The sequence below is a fragment of the Stegostoma tigrinum genome, chromosome 2, assembly GCF_030684315.1.
Source record: "Stegostoma tigrinum isolate sSteTig4 chromosome 2, sSteTig4.hap1, whole genome shotgun sequence".
Lineage (NCBI taxonomy): Eukaryota > Metazoa > Chordata > Chondrichthyes > Orectolobiformes > Stegostomatidae > Stegostoma > Stegostoma tigrinum.
This window is the reverse complement of record NC_081355.1, coordinates 106,355,749-106,374,383: the sequence shown is the minus strand read 5'-3', so window position 1 is coordinate 106,374,383 and position 18,635 is coordinate 106,355,749. Positions and strand designations below refer to the sequence as shown.

At 40.9% G+C, this 18,635-nt stretch overlaps 1 protein-coding gene across 3 annotated transcripts in view; it reads right to left on the bottom strand.

Moving 5' to 3' along the window:
* The window catches only part of ctnnal1 (catenin (cadherin-associated protein), alpha-like 1), a 311,456-nt gene extending 306,484 nt beyond the window's left edge, over positions 1–4,972 (bottom strand). The window contains exon 1 of one of the 3 annotated variants that reach the window (XM_059638327.1): positions 4,780–4,972. In XM_059638327.1, the coding sequence (XP_059494310.1) occupies positions 4,780–4,866 (87 nt within the window). In that variant the 5' untranslated portion in view covers positions 4,867–4,972. The remainder of the gene's footprint in view (positions 1–4,779) is intronic. The other 2 variants (XM_048554131.2, XM_059638321.1) reach the window with 2 other exon arrangements.
* Positions 4,973–18,635: the final 13,663 nt, after the last annotated feature.

The window sequence follows — 18,635 nt, the reverse complement described above, 5'->3', positions numbered from 1 at the left end:
TTGTTCATGTAGCTTTCTACTATGGAAATCTGGGACTGATACTAAACAAAAGGGAGCTGCTGCAGTAATCTTTTGTCACTGTTACCATCAGCTAGTCATAAATGCAAAACTTGTTTAGTACCAGGCTAATCTTAGCTCCATGGACAACCATCAATTCAGTCACAATTCTCCAATTAAACTTGATGCAACAATACTAAATCTGGAGAAAGATGAGCTTAATCAGTTTGGCAGAATAGACATTTTTTAAATGTCAATGTTCAGTGAGATTTAGCAGCACTCACAGCGGAAATGCAGAAAGTTGGTAGCAGATGCACAAGACAATTAGGAAGATTCATGACATGTTGACCTTTAGTACAAAGGGATTAGCATGAGGGAGTAAAATAGTCTTGCTACAATTATATTTTGAGAGCATTCCTGAGTACCATATACAGCTCTGGTTTTGATATCCAGGATGGAGACATTTGCTGGGGGAAGTACATTGGAATAAATCTTGTGAAATCTTCAATGACAGGATTGGCCCATGATGAGAGATTGAGTACACTGGGTCTAGTCCCCAGAGTTTCCACAAGAAATAGTAAGAAGAAATTATTCGGCCACTCAGACCTGGTCTAACTTTCGGTGCAATTATGGACCAGACCAAACCGCTTTAAATATATCAAGGAGATAGCCTAGACCCCAACTTTTATCTTGTTTAAAAGGCAAGTCTAAGGTGCTGTATTCCAGATGTAATTGGATTGGTTACACTACTCGAATTAAAAAAAACTCTACATTCTTACCCTCATTTAAAATACAAACAAAAGAAATAAGAATTGCTATAACTTTAACTCAATTGGAAAACTCAGCAAAATAATGGATTATTTAACTACTAAACACATTGAACTCGGCCTCATATACATTCCACCATGGAGGAAACCCGGAAGTGAGGCAATCCATCGCAACGGACCCCAGAATTTGCAAACCAGGCAGGAAAACACACCGACACTTCAACAGCGGCTGCACTGAGGATGGTACCAAGCATGGTAAAGAAACATCTGCAGAACAACAAACCAGCTCAGCCAGCCAACCAACCTCAACACATTTAAGCACAATATAATAATAGTGAGCCACATTACTGAGCAAAGAAGGTAGCAATTTTGACCCAAAGCTGTCTATGCTGGTACTTTTCAAAGTGCTATCCGGTTATTCTATCCCTTTGCTTTTCTGTGATAGTCTTGGAAATTTTGTCAGAATATACAGCTAATTATCTTTTGAAAGTTACAGCTACTGTGTGTGCTTTTGCCACCTTTTCAGGTTATGAATTCCAGATCATAACAACACGCAGCACAACCCAATCCTCATTCCCCCAAGATTAATGTGTATATGTAGAGTACTCTCTCGAGCGTAACAGTTTATATCAAGGACTTTATTCTGGAATAAGTGTAGATTTAAATTTAAATTGTATTAGATCAGTATTCAACACTGTGACTGACCAGCCTATTGCACTCAATTTGAGTAACACTTTCAGAATTTTGATTTTTGTGTCCTCTAGGTATGTGTAAATACTCTTGGATATGCATTGAAGCGGGAAGAAAAGCCAGAGAGTTATTTTTAACACATTTGAAATTCCTGATTTGAAACTGATTCCAAAGTAACTTTCAAAAATAAGTTAGAGGGGAGTGGAATCAAACAGCAATAATGCGCAATGTATGAATGCAGGCATCTGTAAAGTCTTGTGCTACCAATCCATATTGAAGCACATAGTCTTGTTGCTGTTTGAATGAAAGCCCTTTGAAAATAATCCTGTCAAACTGATAATCAAATGTAAAAATTGTCACCAAGTACACTTCAGGAATTGCTAGCAGTGTTGATGCACGAAGAACCATCATGGCAATATTCAATGTTTCTAGGCAACATTGGCATCTGTTTGTCATTTTCAACACTAAGGCATAATGAGTACATCACAACACAAATCTCATCATCATGTCTCATTGTACATCTTAAAACGCAGCAAGATATCCTGCAGTAGCTACAAATTTTAGTAGCACTCAAAGTACTGTATATCATCTCAGTATTGCTCCAGGTACTAGCATTAATAAGTCTTCAGGATGGACCAAGGGCTATGTGATGGAAGACTCAAGTCAAGTTCTGTAATTATGTGGAAAATAAATGCAGACACCCATTTTTAATAACGAGAAAAATGAGTGTGTTTTCATGTTACAACTATAAATGCTGCTTGTTCAAACATACATTTTATAATCACATTTCAATAGTACAATACAAAGAGTACTCAGTGCAAACTTGAGTGATTGAGCACAGGGGCAATTGCTTTCTACCAATGGTCGTATTGGCTGAAATAAAATTGCATTTAAGCAATGGACCAAAGGAAAAGAATTGAAGCTCCTCAAAAGGCCAAGCTCTCAACGCCACAACACAATATAAACTCTAAGTTCTAAATATCTGCTTTTTCTCAATGACCTCTCTACTCTTCCCTTTCAATTCTGACATAAATGTTCCTTCAATGTACAAGAAAATAGTAAGTCAGAAACTTTCATAGAAATTGCCAAATATTCATATTCCACTGAAATTTAACTCAAATTTTAAAAAATTATTTGTGCATCTTTTGCAGGCATTTTCTGTCCCAACAAACCAGAATTTGCTGTACCACAGCACATATAAAGTAACTGCCAAACATGAATTTTGTTCTTAAACATGTGAGTTTTTAAAAATGTGCATAGCCAGTTACTGGAAGTATGATCTGACAATACTTCAGCAGAGTATCTGGGACCTGGCTCAAACTGTAAGCAGCTGCACATCATATTACCCAGTCAGAATGGAAGATTATGAAATTCACAGTGCAAAGACTGAGAAGCACGTACAGGTTAGAATGGGGAAATTCATATTGGGTGCAGTAGAAGAAATTTTCATTGTTGAAGAAAATGTAAAACTTATAAAAAGAGAAGTAAAAATGGACAGAGGTAGGAACACAAAAAAGGAACAGTGCAAGCTGTTTTAAGTTTTACATTTTCTTCAACAAGGAAAATCTGAATGAATGAAACTCACACTTGAAATAGCCCATTTTCATTGCTAGAGAAGTTGATTGATCATGGTTAACACATCATAAGTAGGTACGGAGGCTAAAATGGTCAAGACAACTTTCTCTGCTTAGTTGATTCTAAAATCTACAGGAGAGTGAGAATTTTGTGCTATCTGACACAGTTCAATGATGAGCCAGATAATGAGATGAACAGTGCAGCAACAGCACCCCAGTAGCAACTTTCAAATGTCCATGTTCCATTGTGCCTGAAGTCACTGTAATATGTGTACATCAATAACACTGAAAGCCATTAGCTTAGCAGTAGCATTTTTCAGAAAGCTTAATTTGTGACAGGAAATGAATATTTACATCCATTGCAAATGTGATGTTTAGACAATACTGTAGTACAATGTTCACATTCATGGAAAATGTCATGAATCCATTTTGCTTGGTCCACTTTCTCATGTGTTGCTCAGAACATCTATTGAACTGCATTTTCAACGATTTAAACAACATCAATAAAATTAATCTTACAAGAACAAATTAAATCAGAATTCAAAAATCTATCAAAGCATATGGTTTAATCTGATATATAGGAGAAAATTTGGTGATCTTAAGAGGTTTCTTTCAATAACCCAAGTTCTCTTTCTTTGCCTAATTATATACACATAACAGCGGGATTATGCGATTTGCTGGTGAAAAGGACAACTAAGACAAAGGTGTCATAAAAAGCTTAAACTGCAAAACAAACATTATGAGCACATGCTTCAATTTAAAGCATCTGCCGGTAGAAAAGTGGCCAGAGCTCGATAAAGCTCAGCCTTGCAGAGTTGTGCTGGTTGATTTAACAGAGTGATGTGAGCGAAAAACCATCAGCGGATCACGAGTGGACATTCAGCAAGTTCCCAATACACATTTGTGGACGTTGCATTATTTGTCATGACGAAGTTGTGTTCGGTTTGGAAGTTAAACGGGAAACAATACGTCCCTGTTCTCCGGTGAAAGTCAGTGTTGCTCTCTCCGAAAGCTACTGAGTTTGAACTTTCCAGTAAAACACTGGCTCCATTCTGTGAACTGCATGCCTCTGTACTTTTTCCTGTATGTCTACATGTCCCTGTGGGGCGGCAGTACATTCGCGTGTGGCCTCTCACCGGCTGCAATGTGCTGTCAGAACGGTTCCCTCCGGATAAAATAACCACTCCATCCTCTCCTGCTACATGGAGTGGAGGTCTTTAACAGAGCTGCACGTTAGCTTTGAGCACGGTACAATGGGAAAAGGGGGCTGCCAGCACAGGGCACTTTAATCCATCACCTCTCCTAACAGTGCGGGAATGAGTTTGTTGAGTAGTTATACCCACCTGAAAACACTAAAATCCCAACCGTTGAAGATGCCAAGGGATTAATTTTATACATCACCCATGCTTCTGAGGGTCCCAGGACTTCTATATTCACGTAGCTCTGGGAGCCACTCAGTTCGTTTAATGTGGGTCTCTCCGCATGCTTTCGGGGAGTCTCAGATCTTTTACAATCTCATTGATATACCTTCGGTGGAGGGGGCTGGGGGTCAGAAGTCCCTCTCTTTTTACTTGAAGGGGGTGTCGGAGAGATGCCCCTGCTCCCCTACCCCTATGTGGCGACCCGGAATCTGCTCATTTACCCGGAGGGGTCTCCTGCCTAGCTTTCATTCTGCGTTGCCCTGAGATCCCCCTGCCTCTCACTCACTCAGTCCAGCGCTTCTCTCGCCCTCCCTTTTCCAGCACACATACCTGAGTCACCAGGGGGATGAGGGTCTGCTCCACCGACCTGGTTTTGATCTCCAGTCCGGGATCGGTGTTGCAGTGGGAAGAAGCCATGATACCGCTGAGTCCGCTGGTACGGCTGCAGATGCAGAGCCGATCTCGTTCTCTCCCTCTCCCTCTCCGAGTGACTGAGAGGCGGGAGAGAGGGAGTTGCGTCTCTTTCCGGCTGTAGGAGGAGCTCTGGAAAGTGTTGAGAGGGGATGGGGGAGGTAACAGTGTTGGGATTTGAGTTTTCATTGGTGCTCTGACTGTGGTACATACGGTTTTCTCGTTAAAACGTGGTTTCAAAACAGCAAATGCCATTGAGTTCATTGGCGAGCTGCAGTGTGGTGCTCAGAGGAAGGGAAGCAGCGGCGGCGGCCACTGCTGGTGACCCTAGCAGCCCCAGGCACACAGCATCGCTCCAGAGCCATGCCCCGCACCCTTCTTCTCAACTTTAACACCAACTCCGGGGTCATATTCACAAAACATGCAGCCTCAGGCTGGTTACTGCACTCTGCTGCTGGGTTCCTGAGAAAGGTTACTCGCAAAATCAATCGGAAACCAATTTCCCTTACACTTCTTGCCAAAGATAGGTAACTGCAAAAAAAACTCAATCTTTTTTTGGTGGAGGTGGTTTTAGCTTAAATCTGTTTCCGTTTGTATTTTTGATTTGCAGACGTGTTTAGCAACACAGCTGCCCTCACTGTCTGTGCTCAGGTTGGTCTAACCACTTTGCCATTTGTCTTTTTTTCTTGAAGTATGTTTTACTGTACTTCAATCCCACATAAACGGGATCTGGTCTTGTTAAATTTTGAAGATTTGCAGTGATAATCTTATCCTTTTGCTCCCTGACGGGAAACAGGCATTTGATAAGGTTCCCCATGGTAGGCTCATTCAGAAGGTCAGGAGGGATGGGATACAGGGGAATTTAGCTGTCTGCATACAGAATTGGCTGGCCAACAGAAGGCAGCGAGTGGTAGTAGAAGGAAAACATTCTGCCTGGAAGTCAGTGGTGAGTGGGGTTCCACAGGGCTCTGACCTTGGGCCTCTACTGTTTGTAATTTTTATTAATGATTTGGATGAGGGGATTGAAGGATGGGTCAGCAAGTTTGCAGACGACACAAAGGTCGGAGGTGTCGTTGACAGTATAGAGGGCTGTTGTAGGCTGCAGTGGGACATTGACAGGATGCAGAGATGGGCTGAGAGGTGGCAGATGGAGTTCAACGTGGATAAACGCGAGGTGATGCATTTTGGAAGGTTGACTTTGAAAGCTGAGTACAGGATTAAGGATAGGATTCTTGGCAGTGTGGAGAAACAGAGGGATCTTGGTGTGCAGATACATAGATCCCTTAAAATGGCCACACAAGTGGACAGGGTTGTTTAGAAAGCATATTGTGTTTTGGCTTTCATTAACAGGGGGATTGAGTTTAAGAGTCGTGAGATCTTGTTGCAGCTCTATAAAACTTTGGTTAGACCGCACTTGGAATACTGCGTCCAGTTCTGTTCGCCCTATTATAGGAAAGATGTGGATGCTTTGGAGAGGGTTCAGAGGAGGTTTACCAGGCTGCTGCCTGGACTGGAGGGCTTATCTTATGAAGAGAGGTTGACTGAGCTTGGTCTCTTTTCATTGGAGAAAAGGAGGAGGAGAGGGGACCTAATTGAGGTATGCAAGATAATGAGAGGCATAGATAGAGTTGATAGCCAGAGACTATTTCCCAGGGCAGAAATGGCTAGCACGAGGGGTCATAGTTTTAAGCTGGTTGGAGGAAAGTATAGAGGGGATGTCAGAGGCGGGTTCTTTACACAGAGAGTTGTGAGAGCATGGAATGCGTTGCCAGCAGCAGTTGTGGAAGCAAGGTCATTGGGGACATTTAAGAGACTGCTGGACATGCATGTGGTCACAGAAATTGGGGGTGCATACATGAGGATCAATGGTCGGCACAACATTGTGGGCTGAAGGGCCTGTTCTATGCTGTACTGTTCTATGTTCTATAACTACAAGACTTTGTCGGCCAACAAGGCTCAGAACTGTGGTGGGAGCATTGGTTTAAAAGATACTGGTTTAAATGAATTGCGGAAGCTCGAAATCTTAAGCAATAACAGAAATTGCTGGAAAAGCTCGGCAAGCTATGGAGAGACAAGATGATCAGAGGATTAGATAGGGTGGACAGTGAGAGTCTTTTTCCGAGAATGATGACTTCAGCTTGTACAAGGGGCACAGCTACAAATTGAGGGGTGACAGATTTAAGACAGATGTCAGAGGCAGGTTCCTTACTCAGAGAGTGGTAAGGGCATGGAACGCCCTGCCTGCCAATGTAGTTAACTCAGCCACTTTAGGGGCATTTAAACAGTCCTTGGATAAGCATATGGATAATGATGGGATAGTGTAGGGGGAGGGGCTTAGATTAGTTCACAGGTCGGCACAACATTGAGGGCCAAAGGGCCTGTTCTGTGCTGTATTGTTCTATGTTCTAGAAAGCAGGGCCAACGCTTGGAGACACCAGTGACTCTTCAACAGAACTGAACTTTGCTTTCTCTCCACAGATGCCACCAGATCTGCTGAGTTTCTCCAGCAATTTCTGTTATATTTTAAATTATGGTTGTTGTACCCAGTCATAAGTATTTGAAAATTTTGATATCACTGCAAAATATAGTACAGAAGTGATGTTTATGTCTGTCTTCTTGGAATAATTTAACCAATACACTCACAGATCCCAGATAACAAAGTGTAGAGCTGGATGAACACAGCAGGCCAAGCAGCATCTTAGGAGCACAAAAGCTGACGTTTCGGGCCGAGACCCGGATTCAATTCTAAGTGATCAAATTTGAGAGTAATAGCAAACTAACAAAAGCATTATTCAGTCTGAGAAGGTGGTCTGGAAACTAGAAAATAAGTTGAACAAAGGTGAAAGTGTGGAGAACAGTGCTGCACATTTTTTTGAAAAAGCACCAAAAGAAACTATTCCATGAAGTGTGAGAATGACTAAGATGAAGCAGAAGGGAGGTTTCATTGGAAGATCACAGACCTGAAATGTTAATTGTGTACCCCAATCTTCACAGATGCTGTCAAATGTGTCCAATATTTCTGGAATTTTCTGTGATTTTAGATTTCCAGCATCCATATTACTTTGCCATTGCCAAAAGAGAGCCATTTTTTAAAATAGATTCAGCACTCACTACTATAACAGCAACACAAATATGCCATTCCGCACCTCTAGATTCTTCAAACATTCCAGTAGGTTGCAGTTAATTTATATCTCATTTTTATTTATAAAATTTGATCTACGTCCCTTGATACCCTTGCCTAATGAAAATCTGTTAATCTCAGTATTAATGCAGTTAATTACAATTCAAAATTGATCTGATTACACTTACTTCTGTGGCTATTTTGAGCATAAGAATTCCACATTTTCAACTAGACTTTGCGATCACTCTTGCATCATTTACTTTCAGTTTTATCCATAAAATGCCTATGTCACTGTCAAGTCTGACAATAGTTTTGGTGGGGACATAACGGCAAACCATCTTCTTGAATGTTACTGGATGGTTTATGAAGCCATTTTAAAGGCCAGTCCATAGTCACTGCTTTTGCTGTGTGTCTGAAGCCATAAATAGACCAGACAGGAAAAAGGTGGCAGATTTTCTTCTTTTTTTCTTTTCTTCTTTTAATGACACTCATGAACAAATACATTTTTATAACGCTCTTGTAGGTTTATGGTCCCCATTATTGATACAAGCAATTATTTAATTGAATTTAAATTCTCTAGCCATGATGGCATTTTAACTTGTATTTCTGGATTGTCACTCTGTTTCTCTGGATCAGAGGTTTACTAACATGACCGCTCTGTAATGAATCTACAAATGTTGCTCCTTGTCTGAATTCCTTCAACAGACAATATTATTCCTTGGCACTTACCTCTGCATTATCTCAGCGGGAAATGGCCTGGTGGTATTATTGGTGGACTGTTTATATAAAGGCCCAGTAATGTTCTGGGGACTCGGCAGATGGTGGAATTTGGACTCAATAAATATCGAAATTAAGTGTCTAATGTTGAGCATGAATTAATTGTCAGAAAAACCCATCTGATTCACTAATGTCCTTTAGGGAAGGAAACTGCCATCCTTACCTGGTCTGGCCTACATGTGATTCCAGATCCACAGCAGTGATTATTTCTTGGCTGCCCTCTGGATAATTAGGGATGGGCAATAAGTGCTGGCCTGGCCAGGGATTCCCTCATCCTGTGAATGAGTGAAAAAAAATTAATGTTTTTAGGATGTCAAATACTTTCAGTTAGATTACCACCCAAATTTGTGTTGACAAGGGAATGCATGTGACGTTATTGGATGCTGTTGCTGAGGCCAGATCATTGTTGTGCTCAAAATCAAATGCTACATGTCAAATGGGAATAAGTATGAGCAACTTTTAGCCATAGAGTGCCGTTAGAAGCAATTCCAAGAAGGATCATTTGTCTCATTTTTGGAAGAAAATTAATCTTAGGAAGAACAGTTGGACAAGTTGTGATCATCTCCATTGGAGTTTGGATGAATAAGAGGTGATCTTCTGAAACACAAAACATCCTGGGGGAATTGATAGACTGAATACCAGAAGGATTACACTTAAACTTGTGGGGAAACTAGAATTAGGGGAGTCAGTTTAAAAATAAGACCAAGATGAGGAGAAATGTTAGTCTTTCAAAGGGTCATTGATCTTTGGAATTCTCTTCCCCAGAAAGTGGTGAAGGCTCAGTCATCAAATTTATTCAAAGGGAAATTAATTAGGTTAGATGTTTTCGGGTGATGGGGGAAGATAGAAAGGTGAAGTTGAGAACACAGCTAGATCATCCAAATGATTGAATTGCTTACTCTGGCTCGTAAGCCCTATGTTCAAAGTTCCATTGACTGTAAACATATTTAAATGTTCAAAAGCATTTCACAGGACCATCATACATTTGACACTGAGCAACATAAAGAAGAATGAGGGCAGAAAACCAAAAGCTTAGTCAAAGAGCTAGTTTTCAAAGAGTGTCCTAAAGGAAGAAAATGAGCAAGATAAACAGAGAGCCTCAGGGAAGACATCTCAAATATTGGACTTTGATAGTAGAAGGCACAACTGTGTGACCTGGATGTCCTGCTCTTTATAGTCTAGACAGTGACAATAAAGGTCATTCATCCAGACTGAGCAGGCCCAGAAGATGCTAACTGACAGCAGAATCATATCGTCAAAGAGGCCTTTTGGCCCATTGCGTCTGCACTAACAAAAACTACTTTAACGCTATAGGAGATCCACTGGTGTCGAAGTATGGAAAATGCAGGGTGAATTTATGAGAGCAATGAAAGGGCAGGACAAAATGTTGGCAGACAAGATTAGGGAGACTCCCAAGATATTCTACAAATATATCATGGGAAAGAAGATAACCAGGGAATGAGTAGGGTCCTTTAGGGACCAAGGGTCAAACCGCGTGTGGAGCTGGAGGGCATTGGTAGCATGTTAAATGAGTTCTTCACATTTCTCTTTACTCAGATGATGGAAAATGCAAGTACAGAATTTTCAAAGATGGACTATGAAGTTATTGAGCAGATTGATATCAGAATCGATGAGCTATTGGAGATTTCAGCGGTGTTAAAAGTGGTCTATGGGAGTTATATCCCAGTTGTCTCCCAGAGCAGCCTGGGATACAAGGGGGAAAATTAAAGGAACCCTGGCCCAAATTGTAAAACCATCTCTACCACTGGGGAGATGCCAGAGGACTGGAGGATAGCTAATGCAATTTAACTTTACAGGAAGGAAGTGGAGATAGGTAAGAGAACTATAGGTAATGGATCTACTATCAGTGGAAAATCTTGGAGAAAATACTGTAGGACAAAATTAATATCCATATAGAGACATAAGATTTGACCGTAGACAGTCAGCATGGCTTTGTCAGAGAGAGATCATGTCCAACAAATCTGGCAGAATTTTTTTGAGGAGGTGATCATGCATGTAACTGAGAGTATAGCAATGAAGATTGATAGAGGTCTATGAGATTATGAGGGGCATGACCAAAATGGATAGAAATTGGCTTCTCCCCTTATTCAAAGGGTCAATAGAAAGGGGACACAAATTTCAAATGAAAAGCAGGAGGTTTAGGAAGAACTGGGGGAAAACCTTTATCAGTCAGGGGGTGGCAGGGTCTGGAATGCACAACTTGGGAGGGTAGTCAAGGAGGAAAACGTCACAATGTTTTGAAAAAGTGCTGAGATGAGCACCTTAAGTATCATAACATTCAAGGCTGTGGGCCTTGTGTGATTAGTGTAAGAAGTGGTGTATGTTTGTCAGTACAGACTTGATAGGCCAAAGGACTTCATCTGTGCTGTATGATTCTATGATTCTAAATACTCATTCAAGTACTTTTTAAAGGTTGTGAGGTTTCCTGCCTCAACTACCAGTAAGTCCATTCCAGGTTCCCACTACTCTCTGGGTGAATAAATGTTTTCTTTTACTCCCCTCTAAACCTTCTGTCTTTTATCTTAAAATTATGTCCCCTCGTTATTGACCCTTCAATCGCCTGTCATCCTCTCTAAGCCCTCACTCTGTTATAAAGAAAACAACCTGACCCGCAACATCAGCCTTCCTGCTCCTCTGATGCTGCCTGACCAGCTGTGTTCCTCCAGCTCCACACTGTGTTATCTCTGACTCCAGCATCTGCAGCTCTTGCTGTCTCTAAAAGATCAGTTATAAATTTGGCGACCTTCCCCAACTTCACAGCTACTTCCCATTCAGCGTTTGTCACTTATAAATATTTTGAAGAATTTTGTATTGTAGAAGCTGCTTCAGGAATGCATTTTTTTGGAAGTTAAAAGTAAATCTTTTAACTGTTCAGTGCAGTATACAATTTAGCCTTTTCTAAACAGTCTGAAGTACTCCAGCTGTTTAGTGTGCAGTGCCACAGTAACACAGAATTATAACTAAAAAGAAACTTGTGGTTTTCAGAATATTTGTGGTGTCAGTACAAAGTGGGATTAAAAATTTGGAAAGAAGACATGAGGATGTCAAAGGGAGAAACCACAGCAGATGAAAAGATGACCTGGCAGTTAAGTAGCAGCTGTAAGTAAACAAGCAGAATGTGTGTGCATCAATGGCATGGACAGAGTTCACTTTAAGCATCACTCTAGTGAATGGGTAGTTACCAATGAGTGAAATTAATAACTAAGCACATGTTTTCTAAAGTGACAATGTTTTCCAGCAACCACATATATATTCCACATATAAATTCTAGGTAAAAGTGAGAACGCATTTTTCCCTTGTTACCTCCAGTTCCTCACATTTTGATCAACAGTAAAACAACATGCCACAGGTAGAATAACTAAATTATAATACTATACTTGTGATGTTATTCAAATGGACCAACTCATTTATAATATTTTCTGTATAATGAAAAGTTGAGGATAAAGTTGTCATAGTCCTACAGGACCACAGGGTTGCTCTCTCTTACAGAGAGTTGACTAGAGTCAAAAAGTAATACAGCATGGAAACAAGTCCTTCAGCCCAAACTGGTCCATGCTGATCAAGGTGCCCACTCAGCTAGTTCCAATTGCCCGCATTTGGTCCATACCCCTCCAGAACCTTCCCATCCATGTACCTATCCAAATCTTTTTTTTAAATGTTGTTATTGTATCTGCCTCAACCACTTGCTCTGGCAGCCATTCCACATGAGCACCACTCTCTGCATGAAGAAGTTGCCCCTCAGATCCTTCTTAAATCTTTCCCCTCTCACCTTAAACCTATTCCCTGTAGTTTTCAACTCCCATCCATAGGAAAAATACAATGTGTATTCATCCTATATATGCCGCTCATGATTTTATATACCTCAATATAGTCATCTCTCATTCTCCTACATTCCAATGAATAAAGTCCTACCCTGGCCAACTTCTCCATACAACTCAGGCATACTATTCCTGGCAAAATCCTCATAAATCATCTTTGCACACTTTCCAGTCCAAATTTGTGTGACCAAAATTGTACACAATACTCCAATTGCAGCCTCAGAAATGACTTACACAGTTGTAACATAATGTCCCAACTCCCATACTCCATGCTTCAACCAATGGAGGCCAGCATGCTAAATGCCTTCTTCACCACCCTGTCCACCTGTGATGCTGATTTCAATGAACTATGTACTTGTACTCCTAGATCACTCTGTTCCATAACATTCCTCAGGACCTTACCATTTACTGTATAAGTCCTACCTCGGTTTGACTCCTCAGTGCAACTCCTCACACTCATCTGTATTAAATTGCATTTGCAAATCCTCACTCCAATTCCCCATCTGACCAAGGTCCTCCTGTAATTCTTGATAACTTTCCTTGCTATCAATGATACCACCACTAGTGCTGGTTTAACCCAGGGCCGCCACACCTCAGGTAAGGGGAGAGGTTGAGTTGAAGCCTCCTTCATGGTAACCTCAGCCAATGCAGAAATTGAATCACCATTTTTGTCTAAAGACACGGCTGTGACATTAGTTTTAATTTTCCAAACTGTGCAAATTTAAATTTGGTTGGAAAATAGTGAATGTAACTACTTTATTCAAAAAGAGGGAGAATGAGAAAAAGCAGAAAACTACATTCAGTGAGATTTACATTCTGTCTTAGAGATGATATTAAAAACCTATGATTAAAGAAGTTATAGCAGGGCACTTAGAGAAGTTTGAGGTAATCTGGTAGAGTCAACCTTGTTTGGTGAAAGGGAAGCCATGTTTTACCAAATTATTGAAGTTTTTGAGACAGTAATATGTGCTGGAGATAAAGAGGAACTAGTAGATGTATTGTACTTAGATTTTTAGAAGGTATTTAATAAAATGTCACTTCAAAGAACATTGAGGAAAATAAAAGCTCATGGTGTAGGGGGTAACAACATCCCTCAGTTCTGAGGAAGGATCACCGGACCCGACACATTAACTCTGTTTTCTCCTCCACGGATGCTGCCAGACCTGCTGAGCTTTTCCAGCAACTTTGTTTTTGTAACATAGTTTACTGGGTAGAAGATCAGCTAGGAAATAGGCAGCATAAATTGCTTTCTGGTTGACAAGATATAATGTGTGATTATGAGCAAGTTTAGTTCTGGTGTCCTAACTTTTTATTATTCATATTAATGACATAACCCTCTTTCCCATGACTCCATGTTTGACTCAATTCTTTCCAGTTTCAACACCTGAGCTAAAACTGCAATTATCCATGTTAAAATCACAAATTCTGTCCTGTTTCTTTAAGCTGGGTACACTTTTCTTCCTCATCATTCTTGTCCTTCCTTCAGCTATTGACATGGTGGACCAGATCCTCCCTCATAGTTAGGCTGACCTATTGAGCTGCCCTAAATTGATTCCACCTTATAATGACAGAGAATTTCTACTGGTGGTGTAGAACACCTGAGACGTGAGAGAAGTGAGTAACATGCAGAGATTGAAAGTACCTGTGCCCATTGGTAGTCAAGTTTATGATACATTTGAAGGTTGACTAGCTCAGTTAACTGGATGACTGGCTTGTGATGCAGATTGATCAAAATCATGGATTCAATTCCTCTGCTGGCTGGAGTTACCATTAAAGTCCCATTTTGTCAACTCTACCTTTTGCCTGAGGCAAGGTGACCCTAAGGTTAAGCTCAATACTGTTTGTTTGTCTCTAATGAAAGATTCGCTCTGTCGCAATTCATGACATTCTAGTCAGTGCACATGAGTGACTGTACTTTAAGAGGGATATGTTCTATGCTGTTGCTCTTACAGAGAGGTATTGTCATAGTGGTGATAAAATGTCTGCTTCAGATAGACAGTTGGTAAAAGTTTGGAGTTAAACCTTCATGTTTTGTTTTAAAATTAGACAAAAGGAGCATGAGTGGGCAGGGTCAGGCTCACACAACCAAGGGATTTGGGCTTTGCTTTCAGTTTGATTTTCACTTAGTTGAAAATTTCTGCTGGCTGCTGAGCTAAAAGTTTGAGCTCTCAGCTGGAATGAAGTCTCAGATAGTGAGGCTTCCTCTTAAAAATCAAATAAAGCAGATTGTTTCTTTCTTCTGGATTGGAAGTGGACAGTGCATAAGAATCATAGCTGTTTTGCTGAATTGCATTTTTTGACGAAGGATGTGCTTATGGGTTGCTGCCTAGACTGGAACCATTGATGGTTAGTGCTTATGTAGACATTATGCTTTTAAGTATTTCAATAGAGTTAAAGTTATGTCATTCTTTATTTTTAGTATTTTAACTCTGTTGTAAGAATAAAGTGTGTTTTGACAAAGGCCTAGTGGAGGACCAATTGAATCACATCTGGAACATAGCACTTTATACTTGCTTTTAAATAAATACAGAAGTTAGGGTCTAGGCTATCTCCATGTTATACTTTGGGTTGGGTGGTGGTGGGGGGAGTTCTGGTTTAGTCTATAGTATATGGGACTTAGCAATTTTATTTTATGGCTAAATAATATGTAATATTCTAATTGTTTCAAAACTTCCATTTTAAAAATAGTTCAAATTATTTTAGTTGCTTGCCTCTGCCCTATTTGGTCCCATTATCCATTTGGGAAGCCAGAACTACACTTTAAAACTGTTAGGAGTGAAAGAGGAGTGGACCAGGATCTCACATCCACTCTGTTCATTTCTCCCCTTCCTAGATCTTTCAGATTTTAATCTGAATGGAAATTTTTTATTGTATACATTTTTTATATACCACAACCATGAAAAATATTCCCATTTTCTATAATAATTTAACCATGAATTTGATACATCAATGTTTGGTTGGCTGAATAGGACTTTTGTTTCGACTGACCTCTTTTAAATACATAAATATGGAACTGACCAAATGAGTTCACACTATTGGTGCCCCGATACTAATACTCAGTATCAACTTCCTCAATACACAGTATCACATAAAGTTTACAGAACAGATCTATTGGTTTGTCTGATCTATTTCAGTGTTTAATGCGGAAAAATGGGAGGTGATTCACTTTGGAAGGAGTAACAAGAATAGAGTACTGGGCCAATGGTAAGATTCTTGGTAGTGTGGATGAGCAGAGAGTTCTCGGTGTCTATGTGCATAGATCCTTGAAAGTTGCCACCCAGACTGATAGGGTTGTTAGGAAGGCATAAAATGTGTTAGGTTTTATTGGTTGGGGGATTGAGTTTCGGAGCCATGAAGTCATGCTGCAGCTGTACAAAACTCTGGTGCGGCCACACTCGGAGTATCGCGTACAGTTCTGGTCACCGCATTCCATGAAGGATGTGGAAGCATTGGACAGGGTGCAGAGGAGATTTACCAGGATGTTGCCTGGTGTGGAGGGAAGGTCTTTGAGGAAAGGCTGAGGGACTTGAGGCTGTTTTGCTTAGAAAGAAGAAGGTTAAGAGATGTCTGAATAGAGACATGCAAGGGGATCAGAGAATTAGATAGGGTAGACAGTGAGAGCCTTTTTCCTTGGATGACGATGGCTTGCACGAGGGGACATAGCTTTAATTGAGGGGTGAAAGATATAGGACAGATGTCAGAGATTGGTTCTTTACTCAGAGAGTAGTAAGGGTATGGAATGCCCTGCCTGCAACAGTAGTAGACTCGCCAACTTTAAGGGCATTTAAACAGTCATTGGATAAACATATGGATGATAATGGAATAGTGTAAGTTAAATGGGCTTCAGATTGGTTTCACAGGTCGGCGCAACATCGAGGGCCGAAGGGCCTGTACTGCACTGTAACGTTCTATGATGCTGCATATAAGCTTCCTCTACACTACTTTGTCTAAAATCATCAATATAACTTCTTTTCTTGCTCATGTACTCATCTAGTTTTCCTATTCTGTACTGTGATGGCAGTACATACAACCTACAGGGAGCACTGTGGCAATTTATTTGTGTAATTCATCAGCACCTCCCTCCCTGCAGCATCCAGCATGAAGAACCAAGACAAACAAGGGTGGATTTTCTAGTCATAGAGGAAGTTTCTCTGTATTTATTAGCATCTTCTTAAAACTACAAGATATTGGAATTAAAATCCCCTTCCAAATTAATTTCTGGCTAAAAGAGAAAACTGATGCTTCAGATTCCTGAAAGCAGATTACAGGTGTAACCCTAGCTACTAGTACTTCTTCCTCAGCCTAAGCCTGACTACTTTCCACTTTGTATTTATGGTGATGTAGATTGAAGTGATATTTTCACTCACTTGCACTGTAAATTCTCCAAATACTGTTGATATGAGGAGGAAGTCTCCCTGGGCCATCTTAAAACCCAACTATCTCACAGTAAAGGAGATAATAGTGTGTAGAGCTGGATGAACACAGCAGGCCAAGCAGCATGAGAGGAGCAGGAAGGCTGACGTTTGGGGTCAAGACACTTCTTCAGATTTTCTGAAGAAGGGTCTCGGCCTGAAACGTCAGCTTTCCTGCTCCTCTGATGCTGCTTGGCCTGCTGTGTTCATCCAGCTCTCCACCTTGTTATCTCAGATTCTCCAAAATCAGCTGTTCCTACTATCACAGTAAAGGAAGCAGCTTTAGGCTGAAGAGCAAGTTTTAGTGGAAATGTCAAACAGGGTGCTTATGGTAGAAGGGCATAAAACTGCAAAAGTGGTAAACAGGGAGTGATAGTCACTGAAGAACATGGGACCACAGAGTTAATGAACAGAGAGTGCTGAAAGGCATAAAACTGCAAAGATAACACAACAAAGGTGGTACTGGATGAAGAATATGGAACTGTGAAAGAAGTAAAGGAGGAAGAAGGTTAATCAGGGCAAGGTTGAATCAGTCAGGGCTGCATGCCGTAGCCAGCACTGGGAGGCTTGTCCTCCAGTCAGTGTGGGGGTGTTTGGCTTTCACTGAGTCCAAAGGTGGTGATGGCATTAATTAGAGCATTGTCCCTGCTATGGGAAACCCCTGACTGGGATTAGAGATAATGGGAACTGCAGATGCTGGAGAATCCAAGATAACAAAGTGTGAAGCTGGATGAACACGTCAGGCCAAGCAGCATCTCAAGAGCACAAAAGCTGACATTTTGGGCCTAGACCCTTCATCAGAGGGTGATGAAGGGTCTAGGCCCGAAACGTCAGCTTTTGTGCTCCTGAGATGCTGCTTGGCCTGCTGTGTTCATCCAGCTTCACACTTTGTTACCCTGTCTGGGATTATGGGGCAGAGGAAATGGTCACCATGGTAGGGGGACAGTCTGGTTGTAGTAGATTGATGGAGGCTTCAAGGGTGATAGTCAGCAGGGGCTGTTGCCCTAGGTGGCAAAGGACTCCAGGGGTAAAATGGGGATTGCAATGGTCCCAAGGAGGCACTCAGCAATAGAAATGTGGCATGGATAGAGCATGTGCTCAGACAGAAGGTTTTGAAGGGTCAACAGGGCTTTGTCTTCCATTGTTGTTTCCAGGCTATAGGTCAGTGACAAGTGATCTGATCCTTTAGATTCTGAAGTGAGTGGATAAACTGAATGGTTTGCTAGGTTATTTCAGCAGGCATGTGAGAATTGAGCAGCACTGCTCTGGTCTGGAGTCACATGGATGCCAGACCTGAAGATGGCAAATCTTCTTCCCTCGAAGACATTCATGAGCCAGTTTGGTTTTTATGACAATAAGAATTGTTATGTGGTTGCCATTAGGTTAGCTTTTAAGTCCAGATTGTTTGGATGCACATTTCATCAACTGCCATGTTTCAAAAGAGCACTGTCAGAACATTAGCTAGTGTCTCTTTATTATCAGCTCAGTAACATTACTACTGCACCACTGACTAAAGGTGTCTTAAAAAGGCACTTAGATGCAATAAAGGTAGTCAGGCAGAGTCAACATAGTTTTGTGAAAGGGGAACCACGTTTCAAAAACTTGTTGGATTTCCTTGAAGAAATA